This window comes from Mesoplodon mirus, assembly GCF_964341445.2.
Source record: "Mesoplodon mirus genome assembly, chromosome: 5".
In the NCBI taxonomy this organism is placed as follows: domain Eukaryota; kingdom Metazoa; phylum Chordata; class Mammalia; order Artiodactyla; family Ziphiidae; genus Mesoplodon; species Mesoplodon mirus.
The window spans coordinates 60,304,582-60,331,371 of NC_138980.1; the positions used below are offsets into that span (position 1 = coordinate 60,304,582).

Genomic DNA, 26,790 nt, shown 5'->3' on the forward strand with positions numbered 1-26,790 from the left:
AAATCCCCATATAATTCATAGGACCTAAATTGGTAAAGTGATGGGTAATGCTGGTCACTGTAATTAAGTTGACACTGGCAAGGCCATACAGCAGAAGTCAGATTCTCTGAAGGCCTTCACTCCCGTTCTCATTGAAGTAGTTGCTGAATATTGGCGCCAGCTTACAGATTTTGTTTTTCAACCTAGGTTAGTTTCAAGATGAAAATGAAAAAAATGTCTATAGCTCTGGATAGGATAAAAAGTTAGTATAGCATGAGTGTTTAATCATCGGCAAATACATCACCATAATTTGTTCATAAGACACTCTTTGAACTAAAATGTTCTTTATTTAAAGAACAGTAAAGAAGTGAATTATCTCCCAATCTAATTCCCACTTGGACTAGAAGCATCCCACCATTAAACAGAGCTACCTTGTGTTTTACTCATTAACCTGAGTAAACAAGAATTGTGTTGCCTGAAAAAGTTGGGGTGAGGAGACCTTAGAGAAGAACATAATCGCTCTTCAGCTGTAGAGATTCTGCAAATCAGAAGCTGTAGCTGTTAAACCAGGGAGGGGAGGAAGGGGGGGATAAATGGGAAGAAATGACGTTTCCAATAGAAAAAGAGTGTTCCTGATCATGACCTTTTGTTTCCCAATTTGAGGTCCACAGAGAATTATTTGCCACAAGGTATTAAAACGTTTTCTGCAAAAGTGATTTAATTTTGAAATAAGTTTGAAAAATATCAGAGTACCGAGATTTCAATATTGTTGCACATTTCAGAGCCTTTATTATGCTGATAAGCATTGTGAATCTCCAAGGGCAGGATGTAAGTTTCCTAAATTTGTTTGAGTAGATTCTCCTAAACATGTATCAGGAAGCATGCAAAACGGAAGCACTAGCTCCGTCTTTGATGTCTGTTTTCTTGGCCATCTACTCTGTTTCTCCTAGATTCCTCCAATCGCTTGGGATATGGGAAATTAGAGCCCTCCCAAGTTAAAAGTGTTTGTTACTATACACTAGTGGATCTGAGATTTATGACAAACACCTTAACTAAAGAGTAGACCGTCCAAGATAACATAATGGTTTTAGGAGCCTGATTCTCGGGCTTCCCCGGTGGCACAGTGGTTAAGAATCCGCCTGCGAATGCAACGGACACGGGTTCAAGTCCTGATCTGGGAAGATCCCACATGCTACGGAGCAACTAAGCCCGTTCGCCGCAACTGCTGAGCCTGTGCTCTAGAGCCTGTGAGCCACAACTACTGAAGCCTGCGCGCCTAGAGCCCGTGCTCTGCAACAGGAGAAGCCACCACAATGAGAAGCCTGTGCACCGCAATGAAGAGTAGCTCCTCTCTGCAACTAGAGAAAACCCGTGCGTAGCAACGGAGACCCAACGCAGCCAAAAATAAACAAATAAATTAAAAAAAAAAAAAGCCAATTCTTACTAGGGAAGTTTTCATTTTACTTTCCCAATCATTTTAACACAAAATAGTAAATAATAACAGACAACATAACTCAAGTTTGAGAGGGGAAAGTCTGAAATTCATTTGCCTACCCCACTGGGTACAAATATGCAATGCATGGACATTAAAACAACAAAGAAGAGTCTCAGAGTACTTCCGTGGCTGGAATCAATTCAGTAACCTCCCATTTCTTTTGGATTGCAAATCTGTGGCCAATTTTTTTGGCCCAACTTTTTTGAAGGACCCAGTGCCTCCCTCACCAAAGAAGATGTAGGAAAACTGGAAGCGATCACATATCCTAGGAGACAAGTGTTGCCAAATGAAAGTGGAACATTGGGTTTTCAGCAAGTCTGAAGAACAATGCAATAATTGAGCTCTCTTTGCAAACTCAGGGCATTGATGTACTCTTTGTAGAGGCATTTGAACCTAAGGCCAACTGTTCTAAGCTACAGCACTCCAGAAGAAAGTTGTCTCTTGGTTTAACTAAACCAACTCTATCACCTCTACATTCTTTGTATATGCTTGGAAACACATACTACTTAAAATGATTGCAAGATCCTCTTCTGTTGCCCAGACTGTGAATTATAACCAAGTCCACTTTTTCCCGTACTAAAGAATTTCTTTCTCTAAATCAGACTGAAAACCTCAATGATTGGACTTTAAAAATGTTAATTTTTTAATCAAACAAGCAAAAGAAAAAAAAACCCAAACAAAACAAAAAGCACTGCATTCAGAGAGAGGAAATAAAGCAGATATAATGAACAAGCTATAAACATTAAAAACGAGTATCACCTGTACTTCTTTTCTTTCAGAAAACTTAGGATGCTTTTCTGTATCATTATTTCTCATAGTATCCACACGATAGTTGGGTCTGGGGGACAACTGTCACTGTGTCTTACTTGAGATTACTTAAATAATCAAATGGGATTACTTAAATAATCTGCTTTGGGCTTAAATCAGAAAAAGTAAGTTTATCGATTTTTCAGCCCAAGGAGTTCTTGATTTTGCCTTAAATGAAAATACAATCACCCCAGGGGGGATCACAGAAAAAACAGATGGGATTATGTTTTTGTGAAGTTAATAATTTGGCTTCTTTTCAGAGGACTTATATAGGTTTTCACAGAATCCATACAATCTGCCATCTGGCAATTCAGCTCTGTTGATAGAAGTGTGAATAGGTCATATTAACTATGGCATCTACACAGTTGCATGTAATCGATTTTGTTCCTTTTAGAAGTTGAAATACTTCAAAGAGTTCATGCTCAGAGACTCTGGCACTGATAAATAATATTATAACTAGCATTAATTGGGTGGTTACTTTATATGAGACACTTTGCTAACTGTTTTATCTGCATTATTTTATTCTATCCTCACAATGACCCAGTGAAGTATGCCCAATTAACTTGCATTTTATATATGAAGAAACTGAGCTTACAGAAGCTTGATAACTTGTACAATCGAAGGGTTTGTTTGGTTTTTTTCAAATTAATTCACTAGTAATTATTCAGATTTGGGGACTTTTTTCTATTGTATTTCAAATCCCTTTAGAACACTTTATAGTTAGTTGACTCTAGTGTTTGATGGTTGATCAGGCTATATCCCCTTTGCTTTTTCTCATAGAAATACACAGATTGCTAGTCTGTGGCACAGCTGAGATTTGAAACTGTGTATGGGTTTCCACTACCAGAGCCCTGGCCTGTTAGGTCAGGTGGTCTCCCACTACTAAAACACAAAACATAATTAGGTGGAAGACATTGTGCTGGGTGGTTCCTCAAAAAATTGAAGAATTATCATATGATCCAGCAATTTTGTTTCTAAGGATGTACCAGTTGAAAACAGGGACTTGAACAGATACTTGTACACCCGTGTTCACAGCAGCATTATTTCATAGAATTTTTTTTTTATTTAACAAATTTAATCAGTTATACATATACATATGTTCCCATATCCCCTCTCTTTTGCGTCTCCCTCCCGCCCTCCCTATCCCACCCCTCCAGGCGGTCACAAAGCACCGAGCTGATCTCCCTGCACAGCAGCATTATTTATGGTAGCCAAAACGTAGAAACAACCTAATGTTCACTGATGAATGAGAGAATAAACAAAATGTGGTATCTGTATACAGTAGAGTATTATTCAGCCTTAAAAAGGAATGAAATTCTGATACATGCTACAGTATAGATGAACTTTGATAACTGAAATAAACCAGACACAAAAGGACAAATACTTACATGATTCCACTTATATAAGGTACCTAGAATAGTTAAAATCATAGAGACAGAGTAGAATGGTGGTTGTCAGGGGCTGCAGGGAAGAGGGAATGGGGAGTTACTGTTTAATGGGCACAAAATTTCAGTTTGGGAAGATTAAAAAGTTCTATGGTGGTGGTGATGGTTGTCCCCAAATATGAATATACTCAATGCCACTGAACTGTACACTTAAAAATCATTAAAATGGTACACTTCATTATGTATTATACCACAATAAAAAATGTAACTAGGACTTGGGTTTGCCCTAAGCCACAAAAGAAAACAACAGTATCATGTGAGGTCTACTTGGTAAAAAATCACTTAACAGTAATTAAATAAGCAAGCCTTCTGCTCTTCCACAGCAGCTGTAAAGCTTATACTTTGTTTTCACTAAATAAAGATCAACATAACTAACTAACAGAATGATCTCAGGATCAGTATCAGATGGAACAGCATGAAACACAAAGTGTCAGGATGAATTCCAGCAAGAACAGCTTATCTCAAGGGCCATCCACTAACATCTTATTCCTTAATTACCTTCAAAGTGAACCAAAACATTTTTTCCATGAGAAAGAAATCTTGAAATATTACTTGGGAAAATGGGTACACATTTTCTCCTCAAATCTATATATTGGGAATAGTAAACACTTTGAAGGAAATATTAGATACTTTTCCATCACATTTTGGGATTCTTTTCAGCAATATATTAAAAAGAATTAAATTGGTTCATTTAAGTGCCCTAGATTCTGGCCCCATTTGATTATTTATATAAAAATAGATAAAAAATGATATAGGTATTAATGTTCTTGGATTAGCCAGTGCTTTTTGTTGTTGTTTCTTGGTCAGAAGCCTCACAGCTATCAAAGTTTTACCTTGTGCTCAATCCAGACCTATGAAAGGAGCCAAATCACCTTTATAGGATTTACTGATTAATAAAAAGTAAATAACCAGAATTTCATACTTTTCCTCCCCAAAACTCGATGATCTTGTAAACAAGTTAATACGGCAATTAAATGCGATTCCTTTCAGGACTTCCCTGGTGGCACAGTGGTTGGGAGTCCACCTGCCAATGCAGGGGACTGGGGTATGACCCCTGGTCCGGGAAGACCCCACATGACTCAGAGCAACTAAGCCCATGCCCCACAACTACTGAGTCTGCACTCTAGAGCCCGCGAGCCACAACTACTGAGCCTGCATGCCACAACTACTGAGCCCATGTGCAGCAACTACTGAGCCCGTGAGCCACAACTATTGAGCCTGCGCTATAGAGCCTGCGAGCCACAACTACTGAGCCCGCGAGCCACAACTACTGAGCCCGCGTGCCACAACTACTGAAGCCCGTGCGCCTGGAGCCCATGCTCCGCAACGGGAGAGGCCACCGCAGTGAGAAGCCCGCGCACCACAACGAAGAGTAGCCCCCACTCGCCACAACTAGAGAAAGCCCGCACGCAGCAACCAAGACCCAATGCAGCCATAAATAGATAAATAAATTTATTTTAAAATATCCCCTTCATAATATACAAACTCATCCTCATCGGAATGTGAAGACATAGGCAACTGGTCATTTCCGATTTTGTCATTATTTGGACTTTTTCCTGTGCTTGAACTGTTCATCTGTTATTACATGAGTGGCTTCCTCACCTTTTTCAGGCTTTACCTCAGATGTCACCTTGTCAGAAAGGCCAACCCTGGCCACACCCTATCTGAAGTGGTCTCCTTACCATCACCTGTCACTCTCCATAAGATCACTCACAGTTATTTCCTTGGTGGCACTTTAACACTGTCTGAAGTTATCTGGTTTATGTATTTGCGAACTAGTTTATTGTTTGCCTCCCACGATTAGAATACGAGCTCCACAAGGGCAGGGGAAGGGCCATCTTCTCTCCTACTCTGTTCCTCATATCTAGCAGAGGGACATCTAGCAGAGTGATGGGCTCATAGTAGGCGGATTTGCCTTTCTACTTCTGCCTTGCAACTGTGTGTGTGAACGGACTCAGAGCTTCACCCCAGGGAAGTGCAGACATACTGTTAGGCTCAGCTCTTCTTTCTAAGGGTGCTGCTGTAGGCTCAGCTCATTGGCCTGGGGGGCAGGACCACAAAAAGTGGTGACCCTAGAGGGTGTTAAGAAAGATTTGCTTGCTCCTTAAGCCTAACTTCACTCCAACCTAGTTTTCCCAGAGCCCCTTGAAGGTACTTATAAAGTGCTACCTGATTTCCCATTTGCCATAATCCCTTGGGGCAGTTGCTTTCTTGGGCACTCCATGAGACCAAGGGCTGGCTGGATTGAAGATTTAGACATCTGTGTATTTTCTCATTATCATGTTACCCTAATACCTTAAAACAATACATACCCCTAGCAAGTAACAAGCACGAAGCTGGCCTCTCTTACCTCCTCTGTTCTCTGAGGACCAGCCTCATGCACATTAGTTTTGAATCTGTAGAGAGCACAGGGAACCAAACAAATGAAATCTAAGCCTTCTTGCCTTCCCATTTTAGAGATGGAAAAATCAAGTAACATCCCTGGCCTCTAGATCCTTGACTTTACAACTTGATAAAGCAAAGCAAGGCAACAGATATGAGTGGGAAAAAGTTTTCTTAAGACCGTTTTCAAACTATATAATTTCAGGGTTCCTATGAGAATATTTTGGGTTTTTTGTTTTTTTTTACATCTTTATTGGAGTATAATTGCTTTACAATGGTGTGTTAGTTTCTGCTTTGTAACAAAGTGAATCACTTATACATATACATATGTTCCCATATCTCTTCCCTCTTGCCTCTCCCTCCCTCCTACCCTCCCTATCCCACCCCTCCAGGCGGTCACAAAGCACCGAGCTGATCTCCCTGTGCTATGCGGCTGCTTCCCACTAGCTATCTACCTTACGTTTGGTAGTGTATATATGTCCATGCCTCTCTCTCGCTTTGTGACAGCTTACCCTTCCCCCTCCCCATATCCTCAAGTCCATTCTCTAGTAGGTCTGTGTCTTTATTCCTGTCTTACCCCTAGGTTCTTCATGACATTTTTTTTCTTAAATTCCATATATATGTGTTAGCATACGGTATTTGTCTTTCTCTTTCTGACTTACTTCAATCTGTATGACAGACTCTAGGTCTATCCACCTCATTACAAATAGCTCAATTTCTTTTTTTTATGGCTGAGTAATATTCCATTGTATATATGTGCCACATCTTCTTTATCCATTCATCTGTTGCTGGACACTTAGGTTGCTTCCATGTCCTGGCTATTGTAAATAGAGCTGCAGTGAACATTTTGGTACATGACTCTTTTTGAATTATGGTTTTCTCAGGGTATATGCCCAGTAGTGGGATTGCTGGGTCATAGGGTAGTTCTATTTGTAGTTTTTTAAGGAACCTCCATACTGTTCTCCATAGTGGCTGTACCAAATCACATTCCCACCAGCAGTGCAAGAGTGTTCCCTTTTCTCCGCACCCTCTCCAGCATTTATTGTTTCTAGATTTTTTTGATGATGGCCATTCTGACTGGTGTGAGGTGATATCTCATTGTAGTTTTGGTTTGCATTTCTCTAATAATGATGTTGAGCATCCTTTCATATGTTTTGTTGGCAGTCTGTATATCTTCTTTGGAGAAATGTCTATTTAAGTCTTCTGCCCGTTTTTGGATTCGGTTGTTTGTTTTTTTGTTATTGAGCTGCATGAGCTGTTTATAAATTTTGGAGATTAATCCTTTGTCAGTTGCTTCATTTGCAAATATTTTCTCCCATTCTGAGGGTTGTCTTTTGGTCTTGTTTATGGTTTCCTTTGCTGTGCAAAAGCTTTGAAATTTCATTAGGTCCTATTTGTTTATTTTTGTCTTTATTTCCATTTCTCTAGGAGGTGAGTCAAAAAGGATCTTGCTGTGATTTATGTCATAGAGTGTTCTGCCTATGTTTTCCTCTAAGAGTTTGATAGTTTCTGGCCTTACATTTAGGTCTTTAATCCATTTTGAGCTTATTTTTGTGTATGGTGTTAGGGAGTGTTCTAATTTCATACTTTTACATGTCCCTGTCCAGTTTTCCCAGCACCACTTATTGAAGAGGCTGTCCTTTCTCCACTGTACATTCCTGCCTCCTTTATCAAAGATAAGGTGACCATATGTGTGTGGGTTTATCTCTGGGCTTTCTATCCTGTTCCATTGATCTATCTTTCTGTTTTTGTGCCAGTACCACACTGTCTTGATTACTGTAGCTTTGTAGTATAGTCTGAAGTCAGGGAGCCTGATTCCTCCAGCTCCGTTTTTCATTCTCAAGATTGCTTTGGCTATCTGGGGACTTTTGTGTGTATAGGTAGTCATGATGCACCTCTAAACTGATAGTGAATAGCTGGCAATAAGGCATCTTGATCGGTAAGACATTTGTTGTTTAAAGGGTCCAACCAAAGATTCAAAAATTAAGATTGCAGCAGACTTCTGTTTGTCTCCCAGCCATGGCAAATAACTAATTGTCCCCTTCTTTTGTAACAAAACACAACTCCTTGTATTTAGAAGGTTCATGGCCACGCAAGATAACTAACTAAATTTCCCAGTCTCCTTTGTAATGAAGCATGTGCATGTGAGTGAAAGTGACAAGCAAGAGGCAGATCATATCCTTAAAAGAAGTGGGCTCGGTCTCCCCACTCTTCCCCTTCCCACTGGCTGGAATGTGGATGTGGTGGTGAGCCATCCTGAGGCATGAGGGTGACAGTAACACTCTAGGGCTGGGAAGGGAAGGAAAGGAAGCCAGCTTGTCAGAGCCAGAGTCCCTAACCCTTTGCAGCCACATCTCACCTGAATTACTTATGCCTAGATTGTTACATGAGAAAGAAAAATACTACCATCTTCTTTATGCCACTGTTATTTGTAGTTTCTGTTTGAGCAAACTTTCCTTGATGATTCAGATGCTGCTTCATAATTTTTGCAAAGTGCCTTTAGGATCTCAAAATGATAAACTTTTGGAGTTGAAAAAGACCTTCAAGGTTACTACCCTCTCCTCTCACTTGATTGATGAGGAAATTGAAGGTAAATAAACTTCTTGAGCATACAGGTAGCTGGTAATAGGACTAGTGTTCAGATCTCCTGGATTTCAGTTCATTGTTCTTTTTCTCTGTGGTCTATTTAGTAGAGCTCCCTGGAAATGACTGTGAGGGCTGCCTCTGGGGGGCCTGGATAACTTACTAGCTAGGACCCAGGGCCACCTTTTTCCCAGGCAACCTATAAACAGTATGTGCCTACAAGGCTGCTGTAAAGTTTCCCTTTTCTCCAATAAAACTGATCCTTTTTCCTATGACCTAGCATTGTGGAATTTGGCTAGGCCCCTGGAACATGCTAATCAGAAGCTCAGAAGGCACCAGCTTGCTTGCCTGGCTCCACTGTATAATATTATGAGTATCAATTATCATTCACATGCAACTTGATAATATAAGAATTTTTCTATAACAGCTAGCAATAGGGGTAACTTTAACTATCAAGGCAGCGGCACAGAGAACAAATAAATCATTTTGTTTCAAGCTCTTCTATCCACCAGATGACAACCCATAGCTCCCTTTGGACAAAGGACATTGGTAGAGTTGTGGTTAAGAAAGCTGTATGATATCACTTATATGAGGAGTCTAAAAAGAAATTATACAAATGAACTTATTTACAAAACAGAAACAGACTCGTAGATGTAGAGAAAGAACTTATGGTTACCAGGGGGAAAGGGATAGTTAGGGAGTGTGGGATTGACATGTATACACTGCTATATTTAAAATGGATAACCAACAAGGATCTACTGTATAACACAGGGAACTCTGCTAAATATTATGTAACAACCTAAATGGGAAAAGAATTTGAAAAAGAATAGCTACACGTATATGTATAACTGAATCACTTTGCTGTACACCTGAAACTATCAGAACACTGTTAATCAACTATACTCCAATATAAAATAAAAAGTTAAAAAAAATCTAATATATCACTTTTCTAATTAAAAAAAAAAAGTTGTCCAAGGTCCCATGGAAAGTGGAAGGTAAAAATCCAGCTCTTAGCATACCAGGTCCTCAGGCTTACCCTTGCAGTTCTTTTTTTTTTTTTTTTTTTAAGGTCTTACATGACAGTTTACTTATGTAACAAGGAGCTTATATTTGAATTTTGCAAACTCTATGTTTATATATAATTATCGCACGTTTCTCACCATCGTCATTTTCATCAAACACCGGTGGTTTGCTTGAAGTGTTGGCTCCCATGGTCAAGTGTGCCCAGACCCGGATCCTCCAGTTACATTATCCCAGCAGAAACATTCAGCTTCACTCAAAAGAGGACCGGAAACCTTAGCTAGATATCTAGGAGAGAAAAAGAAATGGTATCCTTATGATATGGTGTACTCTAGGTACCCTGATTATAGACGATGGCCGAAAATTAACCTCATCTGTGACCCTGCAGTGGAATTTTTTTGTTCTTGAAAATAATAATTTCAGAGAAAACAGAGAACATCAAGCATCTGGGAGTACCCACTACATGGCCTCATCAGAAGTGGACCTGGACTTACAAGAAAGGACGAAAGCAAAATATTTTTCTGAGAGTGAAGGCAAGTTTAAAATGAGGTCAGCAATACTTTATTTAACCACTATAAACTAAAAAATATTTTATTGTGACTCTCCATGTCTTTGAGAAAATATGTTAATTTTAAACATTTTTTTGATGTGTGATCAACAACTTATTTTTTTAGTCATAAAAAGACATACCCCTCTTTCCTCCTACCCTGGAAGTTACTACAACATCAAAGGAACAAGTTCTGAGTCTGGGCTTGATCATACCAGCAAGTCACTGAGTTTCATGGAACACATTACTTTTTTTCCTTTCCCTGAACTTGAAGATCATAACGGTCCTTTACCTCGAAGACAAATTAAATGTGATTTCATGAGATAATACGTAAAGTCTTTTCACAGCACAAGTGCTTGATAATTGCAGGCCACTAGGGAGCCCAAATTGAACGACATATGCGAGAGCTAAAAAGCCCTGAAAGTTGTGTATTTATGGCCTTGTTCATTTTTAAACATAAATAACTTTACTTTCTTGGAAACTGGTAAGGAGAGGCAGCATCCAGAGTTCTGGTTCTAAAACTGACACTGATAACGGCTTTGGCTCAATGACCTAATTTCTCATCTCTTAAATGGGAGAAATAGCAATGCCTTCTGTAGGAATAACAAGCTCAGATGCCTACAAGAGCCAGAGGGAAATGCAAGTAATTGAGCTGGACCAGGTGGAAGACATTACTGCCTGCTGGCGACACTGGTGACCTAGTGAATCCAGGCTCCATCTACAAGATGTCACTGCTCTTGGATCTAAAAGATTGTTGCTAAGTGGAAACATGGGCCCAGGGGCCAGATCTTCAGATTTACCCAAAAAAGGGTAAAGATCCAGATGTTATATAAAACTATATTTAAAAGTTCGTTTTATGTAAAGCAACTATACTCCAATAAAAATTAATTTAAGAAAAAGTTTGTTTTAGCTCTATGGCTTGAGCAGATCTCATGTACAGGACAAATACAGCTCATGGCATATAGTTAATGAGACAATCTGTGTGAGGCAGCTAGCACCACGCCTGGCACATAATTTGCAAAGAATTAATATTAGCTATTGCTATTTTATTAGTAGTGGTATTTCCTTATCACTTATTATTTTCTTTTAAAGTTGACACTGTTGATTTCCTCTTGGAGTTTTTGCATGTGAAGGAAATACAGATCAGAGTCAGAATTGAAAAAAGTATCCCACGTGAACCTGGGCTAAGGATGAGTTATTGAAAAGGAACTAGAGGAGCCCCGGAACAAATCTAGAAGAAAAGCTCCTTTTCCTATTAGGGGAAATGTAAGTAAAGCCTTCATTTGGAAGGCAGACTCATTAAAGAAATGTGGCTTGTCATACTGAAAGCCAACTGCTGGCAAAGTGCCTTCTGGACTTCAAAAAGAATCATTAAATGGAGAGCAAAGACAGAGTCAGCAATTAGGAAGCAAGTGATTAAATGGTATGGGGGAGGGGAGAGAGGGGCAGGAGGTAACAGGTGACTGGAGGAAGCTCAGAGGGGATGATGGAGATCAGGAAGATAGAAAGAACTCAACTATATCTCTGGGCTAAAAACAAAGGCTTTTAATGCCAGTGGGAAAGAGGATGAGGAAGAAGCAGGTGGGATGCCCTTAGTGTTTCCTTGTGGGCTAGGGAGAAGCAAATGGGGTGCCCTGTGTGTTGCATTACTGCATTTAGAGTCCTGAATAAGTGGGAAATAGTGTCAGGGCTGAGCCACAGATGACATTAGAGAGGCTCAGTCCTAAAGAGAACATCAATTTGAAGGAGCTGCAGTTGTTAATACTACCGACTGGGGCTATGTTCTCTTTAATTTTGTGCATAAAACCTCGGTACATGTAGTTTTCACACCACACCCCAATCCTGTCATTCTTAGATTTTTCTTCACACCTCAGGCTTTTCTCAAGTAGCCCATCTTCCTGCAACGCAAGATGTACCGAGCACTGACCTTGCAAGTTGTCAAGTCAGAAAGAGGAATATTATCACAATTTGCCATATTTCTGAGTTGCATTCTGATGTGCAGACAATTTTGTTTACCAAATATCCAGTGATTTTTTTTTTTTTTAGCGGGAAGAAAATACGTAAACAGGGAACAAATTTTGTGTATGTTTGGGGGATGAGCAGGCTTGGACTATCGGGTGGTGGTTTCTCCACTGCACTTAATACCCTCAATCCAGTCTAGAATGGTCTTTATCTTTTTCCCCCTTCATGGATAACCAAATTGGTAACTTTCCCTCATATCCAGAAAGAAACCAACGTTTTTCTGGCAGGCAAGTGGAGACACGTCTTTTCCATTCCGCTGAATAGGGCCCAGAAGAGCTATAGGCCTCTTTCCTGACCTGATATTAACTCTGCAGTGTTACATAACCACTTTTTGAGATGTCAAGCAGACAGTCACCACCCATGGAAATGAACATCCTAAACAGAAAATATAAGAGAAACAGCAATGTGTCTTATAGGAACACAATGAGTTTCCAGATTCTACCTTGACCTGGCCACTTATCAGATTATTAACTGCAGATGACATTTGACCTTTGGCCTATACTTTTGGGGGATGTCAACAGGTGAGCTGCTCCAAGCAGCTAAGGCTCCCTAGGTAAAGAGTTGCCTTCTTCAGGAAGAACCTATGTTGTGATGCAAGAAAGTTGTAACTTCTGACAGAACTGTCCAGTTTTATTGTCACAGCATATGCATAGACATAATTTATTTTGTTTGCATTTGAAAAACAGTACTTAAGCTGAGACAAATTTAGAAATGTGAGAAAGAAAGAAAATATCCTGAAAAAGACCCAAGTTACAACCACTTGCAGTTAAGTATTGTTTATATTTCATCAACTTTTGCTTCATCATTTTTATATATTAAAACTGTAGGTAAATAGTTTTTCCACCTCAATCCTCATGCCAGATTAATTCCCCTGTCATACTTCCCCAAGACAGCCACAACTGTGAATCTGGTATACATTTTACAGTCCACTTTCTACGATTTTACACACACGACATGTCTTTTAAAGTAAGTCACCTAAATGACATCATATAGTAGGTATATTTTGCATCTTACTGTAATCATTACTATTATACTTGTGCGATCTAGCCATGCTGATCTCTACAGCTCTGACTTCTGCTTTTTAAGCGCTGTATAGCAGTCCATTGTGTGAATCCTCGGCACTTTGTGTAAAAACGTTCAAATCCTTCAGCTTAGGGGGGAAAAATCCTGGTGGAGATGAAGCCAACCATCAAAGGCAGTGTTGGCTTGTTTTGAGACTGGATAAGAGAAACAAGCAGAAATACCTCCCGTACTTATCTCCACCCAGCAAATATTTATTGACGTCTGTCCGCATCTGGACCCGAGTCAGAGGCTGGGGGACAAAGTAGGGTACAAAATAGCTAAGGAGCTAGGAATGGTCCCAGCCCTATCAGATTGTGGTGGGTCATCCTGACTGCCTGCCTTTATATTTCTCTTCCGTTTTAACTTCCTAGGTTCCCAACAGTGCCCTTAGTATGCAGGTTTACTTAAAAGGAAAAAATCTAGACCATCACTCACCTAGATCTCGGCTCTCGCTTCACGCCTTCCGAGAAGCTCAGACTGGTGCTTCCACCCGGGGAGCAGAAGCTAAAAGATCCAACTCCAAGAAACGAGGAGCAAGCAGGGAAAGGCACCTACTGCCTGGGCGTTCCAGCGGCCTCGAGCGCGGGGCTGGGCGGGGCGGGCTGGCACCTGCAGCTGCTGAGGGGTCCGAGCGTAGGCAGAGGTCGCAGCTCCTCCGGGAGGGGTGGTTCCGGGGTCGGGGTAGGGGCGGGGAGCAGCCGGCTGGCGGGCGGTCCCGGGCGCCGTGCTCCGCGGGATCGGCTGGGCAGTCTCCAGGGCTCCAAGCTCCGCCAGGGCGAGGGCGAGGGCGAGGCGGGAGGGCGGCGCTGCGAGCTGGCGGCGGGTCCCGCGGCGCATTGGCAGGATCCGGAGCCGCAGAGACGCAGAGCGCGACCCAACTTCCCAGACCGAGACCCGGTTCCCCTGAAGTGACCCCCTTCCCCCCATCTCCCACTCAAGATACCCGAGCAGTGCCGCCGAGGATGGTGGATATGGAGGTGGCGGATAGGAGCCTGCACATCTCAGATGGGGAGAGGCACGATTTCCTTTAAGACTTCCTAGGGGTGTTAGGAAGATCCAAGAGAGGGTTGAGAATTTTATAGATCCCGACATGAAGGATCATGTAACGATTATGGTTTTGCAGATTTCCTCGTTTTACAGCTGGGGAAATTGAGACACAGAGAAGAAAAATACTTGTCCAGTGTAACATAATTAATGGAGAGAACCTTTTCTAGACCCGGGTTTCCTGGCTCCCAGCCCCCGTTTTTAACATCAATCCCACTGGAAGTTTCTTTATTCTCTCCCGTGGCAGCTCCCTGTACTTCCCCTTTGTAATAATCAACATGATTGAAATAACTTCTTAATGTTTTCTCTCTAACTCTAGAGTCACGCACACTTAAGCCATCGGAGAATTGGCATATAGGTTTCTTACTGAAATTGCCAGGGTGTGAGGTGGTGGGTGAGGTGAGGGTGAGGGGGGAGACACCGGAGGGTGTAGGTCTAGTCTGGGAGTGATGTGGGAACAGCTTCTATTCAAGTCCAGCGTTTTGCTGCAATGTGGAAATACCAGCTCTGCGTTGCCAAATATTCAGATTTTAAAAGGGAAGCGAGACTCGAGAACTTCTGTGAAATCTCGCATCATTTATAAACATTGGCAAGTTTTTAAAATGTTAAAAACTGTGTTGGTCCAACAAAATGTGTCTGTGGCTGAAACGTAGTTTTCAGACTCCCACTTTTTGATCTGTCTAGATGTAAACTTGCACAGAGTGCAAGAACCACCTTGGCTTTGGTCACCTTGTTTAGTACTAGCTCATACAATGGTGTCTAATGCATCTTAAATATCTGCTGAAATTGTTGAAGCTGTTGGTGGTCACCTTATAGTCAAGAGCCCCATAATTTACTCAAACAAATATTTCAGAGTAATTATCTTGTTTTATTATGACTTAGCCCCTTTCATCTTCTTTCTATTACCTCAGCCATGGGCTACATTCTATCCTAGTAATGTTCAAGGTTGGAATAACCTTGAACTTCAACTGGCCCACTCTCTCCTTTACCAATGCGGGTCCTGAGGAAGGAATTTGCCAAAAGCCACACAATGAGTTTGTGGCAGAACTCTGTAGAACCTTACTTTATATTGCCAGTTCCTTATGAAAACCTGTTTGAGAGAGGATCGGATGATATAAATGAACATTTAAAATGGAATTTGCGTCAAGTTCCAAAAGAGGGCAACCACGTTTAGAAAAAAAAGAGAATTTTTAAGGAATCATTTTGGGGAGAGGATATGATTTTTGTTTTGTTTTGTTTTTGTGTTACGTGGGCCTCTCACTGTTGTGGCCTCTCCCGTTGCGGAGCACAGGCTCCAGACGCGCAGGCTCAGAGGCCATGGCTCACGGACCCAGCCGCTCCGTGGCATGTGGGATCTTCCTGGACCGGGGCACGAACCCATGTCCCCTGCATCGGCAGGCAGACTCCCAGCCACCGCACCACCAGGGAAGCCCAGAGGATATTATTTTTAAGGCACAAATCAGACACCTGATTGAAAATACATTGTTTTTATATAACATCTGGTAGTTTCCAAAACACTTTGATTGTCTTCATGGCATTGGAGATGCACTACAGATTTATTGGACCCCTATTATTATCTCCCCCTTTCCCCTAGGAGATAATGATATCCATTTTATCACTGAGAAAACTGAGATTGCAGTAAAGTAGATTGAGACTAGAAGTGATGTCTCTGGAAGCCTCTTTTTGGTCCTGGCTTGCATAAGGGGTTTTGGAATCAGGCAGCCTTCTACCCAGATGGGAGCTCCACATCTTAATATCTCTGAGATGTTTGCTAAGTCACTTAAAGGTCCTAAGTCTCAATTTCCCAATTTTAGTAAAGGGGATAATGGTCATTCCTATCAGCTATGATTAATGGGAGATTTAATGAGACAATGTATATGCACTTAGCGTGCACTTAGCGTGGTGCTAAGCAGCACAGAGTAAGCACACAGAAACTGGCAACTGTTAAGGCTGTCATTTTAATTAGCAGGCTGCCAGGTTCTGCCCTAATACTTCTCAGATATCTTCTATAAACCATTCTTCTGTCGGTACAGTCACTTCTGCTTAAAATAAAACTACTCATCAGTCCTAATGTATTTAGTCATGCAAAGGTTTGGCATACATGGGTTTTATAGAAAAAAATAGTGATTCTTGCCTCATATATAGTCTCTCAAATGCAGGTCTGTTTCAAAGAGCTGATTGTGTTTTACCCTTTTATTTATTTAGTTGTTCATACTCTCTTGTCTGTATTCCTATCTTAAACATAGCTGTTTAAGGAGACTGCCATAAAGCAGTTACTTGGGAGACTAACCAGGCCAGATACTTATGACAATCTTTGGAGCCACCCAGTGGAGAGGAGAATGAAGTGACCGGTAAACCAGTGAGGAAGTCTTGTCCAGATAGATATCCCAAATTTGAAAACTTTTTTTCTTTAAGTCATGGCTTACAACACAAGCGTTAATACCACACCAATCCAACCATTCCATTCTTGGCTTGAAGCTGTCAGGGCTCCACAGCACTGAGAATAAAGTAACACTCTTATCCAGTCCACTCCCTGCCAACTGGTCCAACTTCACCTAGGACCAGTGTTCTGCTCATTCCACTCCAGCCACCATGGCTTTCTGCAGACCATGCTAAGTGTGTCCCTACCCCAGGACATTTGAATGACTCTTGTTTATGCATGGACATGGTTCTGGACTCCTCATCGTTCAGCTATCAGTTCACCTTTCTCTAGTTCAGAGAGACCTTCCCTCAATTTCTTATCTGAAGTTGTTTCCCTGCCACTTTCTCCATTCCCCACCGTGTACTCTAATTTCTTCCATCTTATCACTCATTACAAACTATAGTTAATTTGCTTATGTAAGTTCTTTGCTATGCTTTCCCCCACTGAATGCAGGCTCCATGGGGGAAGGAACATCTGTCTTATCCACCATTATACATCCAATGTTGAACCAGTGTTTGGTAAATAGAAAGTGTTTAATTAAATAAATAAATGCTTGTCAGACAAGGCTGCCCACTCTCACCACTCTTATTCAACTTAGTTTTGGAAGTTTTAGCCACAGCAATCAGAGAAGAAAAGGAAATAAAAGGAATCCAAATTGGAAAAGAAGAAGTAAAGCTGTCACTGTTTGCAGATGACATGATACTATACATAGAGAATCCTAAAGATGCTACCAGAAAACTACTAGAGCTAATCAATGAATTTGGTAAAGTAGCAGGATACAAAATTAATGCACAGAAATCTCTGGCATTCCTGTACACTAATGATGAAAAATCTGAAAGTGAAATCAAGAAAACACTCCCATTTACCATTGCAACAAAAAGAATAAAATATCTAGGAATAAACCTACCTAAGGAGACAAAAGACCTGTATGCAGAAAATTATAAGACACTGATGAAAGAAATTAAAGATGATACAAACAGATGGATAGATATACCATGCTCCTGGATTGGAAGAATCAATATTGTGAAAATGACTCTACTACCCAAAGCAATCTACAGATTCAATGCAATCCCTATCAAACTACCACTGGCATTTTTCACAGAACTAGAACAAAAAATTTCAAAATTTGTTTGGAAAAACAAAAGACCCCGAATAGCCAAAGCAATCTTGAGAACGAAAAATGGAGCTGGAGGAATCAGGCTCCCTGACTTCAGACTATACTACAAAGCTACAGTAATCAAGACAGTGTGGTACTGGCACAAAAACAGAAAGATAGATCAATGGAACAGGATAGAAAACCCAGAGATAAACCCACACACATATGGTCAACTTACCTTTGATAAAGGAGGCAGGAATGTACAGTGGAGAAAGGACAGCCTCTTCAATAAGTGGTGCTGGGAAAACTGGACAGGGACATGTAAAAGTATGAGATTAGATCATTCCCTAACACCATACACAAAAATAAGCTCAAGATGGATTAAAGACCTAAATGTAAGGCCAGAAACTATCAAACTCTTAGAGGAAAACATAGGCAGAACACTCTATGACATAAATCACAGCAAGATCCTTTTGGACCCACCTCCTAGAGAAATGGAAATAAAAACAAAGATAAACAAATAGGACCTAATGAAACTTCAAAGCTTTTGCACAGCAAAGGAAACCATAAACAAGACCAAAAGACAACCCTCAGAGTGGTAGAAAATATTTGCAAATGAAGCAACTGACAAAGGATTAATCTCCAAAATTTATAAACAGCTCATGCAGCTCAATAGCAAAAAAGCAAACAACCCAATCCAAAAATGGGCAGAGGACCTAAATAGACATTTCTCCACAGAAGATATACAGATGGCCAACAAACACATGAAAGGATGCTCAACATCCGTACTCATTAGAGAAATGCAAATCAAAACTACAATGAGATATCATCTCACACCAGTCAGAATGGCCATCATCAAGAAATCTAGAAACAATAAATGCTGGAGAGGGTGTGGAGGAAAGGGAACACTCTTGCACTGCTGGTGGGAATGTGATTTGGTACAGCCACTATGGAGAGCAGTATGGAGGTTCCTTAAAAAACTAAAAATAGAACTACCATATGACCCAGCAATCCCACTACTAGGCATATACCCTGAGAAAACCATAATTCAAAAAGAGACATGTACCAAAATGTTCACTGCAGCTCTGTTCACAATAGCCCGGAGATGGAAACAACCTAAGTGTCCATCATCGGATGAATGGATAAAGAAGATGTGGCACATATATACAATGGAATATTACTCAGCCATAAAAAGAAACGAAACTGAGCTATTTGTAATGAGGTGGATAGACCTAGAGTCTGTCATACAGAGTGAAGTAAGTCAGAAAGAGAAAGACAAATACCGTATGCTAACACATATATATGGAATTTTTAAAAAATGTCATGAAGAACCTAGGGGTAAAACGGGAATAAAGACACAGACCTACTTGAGAATGGACTTGAGGATATGGGGAGGGGGAAGGGTAAGCTGTGACAAAGTGAAAGAGAGGCATGGACATATATACACTACCAAACGTAAGGTAGATAGATAGTGGGAAGCAGCCGCAGAGCACAGGGAGATCAGCTCGGTGCTTTGTGACCGCCTGGAGGGGTGGGATGGGGAGGGTGGGAGGGAGGGAGATGCATGAGGGAAGGGATGTGGGAACAGATGTATATGTATGACTGATTCACTTTGTTATAAAGCAGAAACTAATAAAAAAAATAATAAATGCTTGTCTATTTCCACCATTTTTTTCACTTCTTAGTCCAGGAGGAAAATACAAAGAAGATGTATTACACCTCAAAGCAGTAACCATTCCCATGATGTAAATGGACATTTATTGGGCTATATTTAAAACACACAAAGACAAGTAAGACATGAAGCTGGGCATGAGAATTTTGTGGTTTGGATGGAAGTGTAACTACAGCCTGAGATTGATAGGTGCCCAGTGGGAACCCCTGGAGAGCACTGGCTGAATTGGTTACTTCTGCCTGAAGGTGTCAGAAGCTTCAGTTACTTGATCTGTGTCTTGAAGGATGAATGGAGGTCACTAGATAGAGAGCAAGGCATTCCAAATCTGGAGACTGGAGGCATACAAAAGCATAATATCTGGGGAGACATATAAAAAATATAATGTAATTGGAAAATAAGGAGTATAGTGGGAGTGAGAAAGGATGGAAGAAAGATCTGAGGAACCAAATATGCTATGGAAAAGAGCTTGAAATTTAAACATAACGGCAGTGGGAAGCCCTCAGATGTGTTAGGCAGGAAAATGGACCTCATTTGAGTTGAGTTTAGTAAGTTGAGTTTTAGTAAGATTGCTCTGCCCTCTCCACATAAGACAAAGCTTTATTTTCTCTTTGTCTGACATGCAAATTATTCTCAGTTACTAAAAAGATAAGTTCTCTTTTGTAACAATAAGAAAATTCTCCTTAGCTATCAACTAAATCATAGATCCTAGCTCAGTGTCTCAGATTTAGTAAGTTGGCAAATATTTGATGAATGCAATTTAATGTTCAGTTTTACCTGGTTTATCCACTTCTACCAATTTACTCACTTGTGATAACCTGACATTTCTTTTAGCTATTATCCTTGCAAAGACCCTCCATTTTGTTTCTCAATTTCATTAAATGAGTTATATTCATAGTTTCCAAATGGCCTTTACAAATTCTGTAACCTCAAGTTCACGATTTATTTAACAACCCATTACTGCAGAGTTTATCATTTGTCTACAGTGGGGACAACATCATGCCAGAAGCTGGAGCCACAAAGATAAATAAACAACCCCTGTTCTTGAGGAGCAAGCACTCCAGTGAGTGCAGAATAAGTATCACGCTGTCTTCACCATTCAGCCTGTGAGTGTGACAGTTTAATTGAGGAGAAGGAAACAATAAGGTGTAATGGGAACAGTTTATATTTATTGTCCAAAATAAAGAGATAGATATAGTATCAAATTGTTCCCTCATACATGCTTACTCAAAATAATTAACTGAAAAAGAGAAAGAGAGGAAAAATGGGTATGAGTTAAAGCACATGAGAAATGAATAGTTGTGGTGCCTACTGTATATACATCCGTGTGCTCATTTATTCCACAGCCTTCATTGAGGAGTGAATCATTTAACTGTTGTCCAGAAAACTTGCATTCTTGGTGAGAAAAGAATTTTTCTAGCGTCAGACAGACCTGTTTTTTTTTTTTTTTTCTGGTACGCGGGCCTCTCACTGTTGTGGCCTCTCCCGTTGCGGAGCACAGGCTCCGGACACGCAGGCTCAGCGGCCATGGCTCACGGGCCCAGCTGCTCCACGGCATGTGGGATTCTCCCGGACCGGGGCACGAACCCGTATCCCCTGCATCGGCAGGCGGACTCTCAACCACTGTGCCACCAGGGAAGCCCTCAGTTTATTTCTTGAATTCACCATCTAAAGCTTCTTGCCGTCGTGAAGTCATTTAGACTCAGAGTCTTTGTTTCTTGATCTGTACAATGTGGATGCTAGCAGTACATATTCCCAACGAGTATTGCAATGACTAAATGAGATAGTGCATGAAAGCACTTTTTGCCATGCATGGTGCAGAGAGATACCTCATAATTGCATTATTATTACTATTATTACGCCAAATACCTCTCTTGTGTACAAAAGGTGTGAAAGAATGCCCATTGTTGCTGGGCCCTCCTCAGCACTGTTGGTTTGGAAAGATCATTGTTGGGAGACATGGTTAGAGCCCTGAACTAAATAGATATGTATTTTAAGGAGCTCATCATCTAATAAAAATTCAGGCAAATTAGCTGGCAATTTCAGTCCAGGGTAATAGGGGCGTGATAACAGAAGTTAGAATGCTCCGCGAGTACATAAATGAAGCACACGGCCTAGTCTAGGGGTGTCAGCAAAGGTGTCACAGGAGCATAGTACCCAAGCTCAGTCCTGAAGGTAAAGTACACATTAGTTGGGCAAAGGGAAGGGGAAAAGAGTGCTCCAGCCCGAGGGAACAGCATGTGCAAAGCTGTGTGGTTGTGAAGGAGGAAAACATCATCCACAGAGAAAACAGCAAGTGCAGTAACCTGACAGAGGCAGTGTGTACTCCTGTCACGACAAACCCATAAACTCTGTGCTGCTATCTTCTGTTTTCAGAACAGAAAACAGAAACTCAAATGGTATCGTAAGCTTCCCAAACTCCCAGCTCTGGTTTACTACAAAGTCAATACCCTTTTCATTACACTATAGGCTTCCTCTCTGTATGGCATATGTGTGTGCGTGTGCTTGTATGGATAAGTGCATGTGACACAATTTTAATCCCTTCTTATATCATAAATATAACGATCAAAAATATAACCTTAAAGAGAGAGCATTCCCATAAAGTTGTTTTAAAGCCAGGATATTTCAACCTGGCTTTTCTGATATCAGCTACTCATGTTACTCAACCAAACGATCTATGAATGACAGCTCACAATGTGCAAAGGATTTAATTTCTTTTTTTTTTTTTTTTTTTTTTTTTTTTTTTTTTTTGCGGTACGTGGGCCTCTCACTGTTGTGGCCTCTCCCGTTGTGGAGCACAGGCTCCGGACGCGCAGGCTCAGCGGCCATGGCTCACGGGCCCAGCCGCTCCGCGGCATGTGGGATCTTCCCAGACCGGGGCATGAACCCGTGTCCCCTGCATCGGCAGGCGGACTCTCAACCACTGCGCCACCAGGGAAGCCCGGATTTAATTTCTTAAACAGTTTCTGTATACTATAAAGAAAGAAATGAGACATTCACAGCTTGACTTTGTTCTCTACATCATTAGTTTATACCCCCACTCTTATGAAAGATTAGATAAAGCTGTTACCATGAGGGGACGGAGTGATCTTATTTACCTATAAACAATTTAATTTAATTCCTTAAGTCACGGTTCCCTCCTCAGGCCTTTACTCTCAACACACACACACACACACCCTGAATAGTCATATATTAGAATATTCAGGAGCATGTAGGAACGGTCAATAGACTTGGTATTTACCTAGATAATATAGCAAGCTGATAAGTACTCATCTACCATTTCCCCTCTCCTTCCTTTATCTTGGTGTTTTTCTTGTTTATTTGGATGTCTTTGCAATGAGCTGGCCTTCCGTATGACCCAGAAGTGAAGGGAATGATATGGAGTTGTGTTCTGACAATGGAAAATACATTTGATGAAATTATATTCTTTTTTTTTTAAATTGCCTAAGGAGATATTTAAAAATCCATTAATGTATAAGTACATATTTTTCACATTTAGGATGAATGTTAGGTTTCATTGGATTAATTTATGTGTTTTGTTTTGGACTCTTCTGCCCCATTTGTGGGTTTCTGGGGATAGTGTTTTTTTCCCTAAAATATTGCCCTCTTTAGACACAAATGTTTCTCAGTTTAGCCTATCCATACTGTAATTTGAGATATTTTCTCCCAGAGTTGTGAATTTTTGTACTTTTGGAGGCTATTTCGATGAGAAGTTTAGAAAAGGGAAATAGGAAACAATCTAGAGTATAAATCAAACCAGGAAGTAGTGAAATATCTTCAAGTGTCTCTGAAATTAAGGGTAAAATGCTGTCCTTTACTCCTCTCAAAGCTCACCTTCGTTCAGTGCACATCGAAGAAAGCGTGCTGTGGTCCTCAAAGGCACCTGACTTGCTTTTCTAAAATTCTGATTTTTTCATCATTTTGTACACTGCTAGGTATGGAAGTGACTTACATTTTAATAGATTATAGTATCGAACTGTAACAGAGGAATAGAAGAAAGAGGAATTGTGTATTTGGCTTTTTTTGTATCCTGAAGTAGTCCACACCTTCTGAATACCAGTTATATTCATGGAGCATTCTTTCTGAATCAAACTTCTGTTGTATCACTGGTGTATGTAATAATTTCACATAGACCTCATCGTTACTGTAGCACATCCATCCTTTGGTGAGTGCTGTTAACAGTACTGTTTGGTTTCTACAGGGAATGGCTCAGGACCTAGGGAATGGTGGTAAAGATGCTGCATTTTGAAAGGAGCCTTTTGGAAGAACTACATGCAGTACGTTGAAGGTAAATTACTAGAGCAATTTCAGTGTATGTGTCCTAATCAAAGAAGTATCTTTCCCAAAAGTGTCTGTAAATTGTTCAGATCAGTATGACAGAAGTTCACAGTGACTTATTTCAAGTAATTTCCAAGTGTGAAACACTGTCCTTTGGTGTACTTAAAGTCCATATGATTTTAGTGAAAATCCAAGAGTCTTATTATCCTTCCTTGCGTCTCCCTTGTTCTAAGTAGCAAGTAATAATAATAATGATGATGATGATGATTAATGAAGGAAAAGAAGAGAAATAGATTAAAACTAATACTACTACTAATAAATATTTATTTAGCATTTTTTATGTGCCAAGCGCTGAGCCCAACACTTTACTTGCACCCCGTCATTCAATGCTAACAATTACCAATTTTCAGTCAAGAGTACTGGAGCTTAAAAAGGTCAGAGAGTTTGTGCAGGGTCACAGGATAGAAGCCCAAGTAGTCTGAGTTCAAGGTCTGGGCCTTTCACCACTATAAATTTTTTTCCTCTGTATGACACTTACAAATCTAGAATTAGAATGCTGGAGTTCCCTTGTCTTCTGAAACACTCTTTGGATTTAGCTCTGTACCTGGCCCATACCTAGGATCAGACTTTCCATCTGTTAAATGAAGAGGTTGGACTGGGTAGTTTCTATGGTCCCTTCTAGTACTGTTATTCTGTGACCAGGGAGCACGTACTGTGACCTATGGTTAGAGCAAACAGCCAACTCTGTTTGCCCCGGATTGAAAGGGTTACTGAGATGTGGGACTTTCAGTGCTGATATCAGGACAGTCTGGGGCAAACCTGGACTGTTTGTCACCTACTACAATACCTGTTCTTTTGACCTCATTATTCTGAGCGCAACCATGTTTTGGAGAATTCTTTGAACTCCTTTGACTGGGACTTCCTGTATCTTAGATAAACTCTTGAAGAACTGGAGTGTAGAGTAGATTCTTCAAAGGGAGGTGGGCCTGCTTTTTCCTCCCCAGGCATGGTACCCTTGAGTGGTTGGGCTAGTATCACCTTCCTTTCCTTTTACTTCAAAAGAGTGGGCTGGTTTGTTTTGCAAATTTGCTTTTGCGCTGATGCTTGAGGAGCGTACACTGGCAAGATTACAGCAGTAGTATTCCATCTGAAATGATCTCCACTGATGAAAGGAAATGGTTATGTAGTAAGGGTAACTTCATGTTATTAAACACCTACTCTTCAAAAGGCATTTTGTGTGCACTAAATGAATTTTGAAAGCAGTGATTCCAAGTAGCTATTATTATCCACACTCTAAGGGCAAGGAAGCTGAGACTCAGAGAAGTTCAGTAACTTACTGAAATTAACAGCTAAATCTAAACTGGGATTTGAACACTGGCACCCCCAAGTTCAGAGTCCCTATTTTTCCCATGCAAATGGTGGCTTCTGCTGTTCAAAAACAGCTACAGTTTCTAGTTTCTTTGAATGTGAGTGCTGCTTATGTTCTTGAAGATTCCACGTGAAATACACTGAGATGTCTGGCTTCTTGCTTTCAAATCCTGACTTTCTTCCTGTGCAGAATAATGGGATCCTTTCTTTGACAGATATGAAGCAAGTGCCTTATGTACTGCCGTATTTTCCCCCTACTTTGTAAGTTTCCTGCTTCATTAGAACAGAGTTATATTTCCAGTTCTTGTTAGAGTAAGCAAAGATGTATTTTTATCATTAGAAGAAACAAGGTCAGTAGAAAGTTGAAAAAAACTATTTCCATGGACTTAGGTAGGTCAGGCAACAAGAAATAACATTTTAATGAATCTCAGCGTTTAACAGAATTTACTTGTTAAAACTACAATTCTAAATAATAGGAACTACAAAATGTGTCTGCTCAAATCCAGAATGTAATACTAGAAAATCCTTAACTCTAAGTATAAAGAAATAGATGCAAATCTAATTTTTGAAATCTAATCATTAATTAGCATTGACACAATTTTTGCAGTGTCTAAATAAACAAAACTACAAAATTATGGGAGTATTACAAACATTTATTGTATGCTTACTATGTGAGTTTAATAAAATTCATCACAAAAGCCTATGGGTAAATAATTTCTCCTTTTGTACTAACGTAGCATCTAAAGTTCAGCCAGATTAATTTATGTGACTAGGAAATATGAGAGATAGTATTAGAGACCATATTGGAACGTTAGTCAACCTAATAACACTCGGATATGTTATCTCAGAATTATTCCAGAAATTTTTTTGTTTCTGAATTCTTTCTCTGGGATGTTCTATTGTATATTATAATAAGCCTAATTAACTCAGACAGGGTTACTACTTATGGCCATATTTAAATTATTCAAAACATTTTAATGCATTCATTGTTAATCTGATTCTATAATGTATGTGTGTATGTGATTGCAGACACCCTGGCTACTCTTACACAACTAATTAAAAGTTTAAAAAATGTGTGAATTATTAATTCAATTTTCCTACCTTTATTTGACTATTATGGTAAATACATACCATACTTTTCTACCTTTATTGAAAAGCCATCTTTCTTCCAACCATGGAGGATTAGATACACTTTTCTGTAGAGAACATTTTTCTTCTTAATTAATTATGTAATTCTAACATCTGACTCTCATGAGACGCTTAGTGTGTTTCCTCTGCGGCTCAGCTGTTTCCTCCTTCTGTATTAGTTGTTCTTCTCCAGTAACAGGAACTGAATGTTACCCAAATACTAATGAGAGTTAAAGAAATTACAAATTATATTTCAGCAAATGAGATGTTTCTTTTCACATATATGGAGAAATTAACGGCTCCATAATCCTTTAAAAGAAGAAAAACTTCATTTGCAAAGATTATAGAAAGCAATTAGGTTCTGAGCTAACAAAATGTTGACTTATAGTGATAGTTCATATTCAACAGTTTTCAGTTTGCATAAACCAAAATTTAATCAGAAG

The 26,790-nt window shown here is 40.2% G+C and overlaps 1 protein-coding gene across 2 annotated transcripts in view; it reads right to left on the reverse strand.

Moving 5' to 3' along the window:
- STK32A (serine/threonine kinase 32A) overlaps positions 1-9,903 on the reverse strand; it is a gene marked incomplete at both ends in the record, with an annotated part of 106,162 nt that extends 96,259 nt beyond the window's left edge. For both annotated transcript variants that reach the window (XM_082623385.1, XM_082623386.1), the window contains one exon: positions 9,852-9,903. In XM_082623385.1, coding sequence (XP_082479511.1) covers positions 9,852-9,903 — 52 coding nt within the window. The remainder of the gene's footprint in view (positions 1-9,851) is intronic.
- Between the last annotated feature and the right edge of the window lie 16,887 nt (positions 9,904-26,790).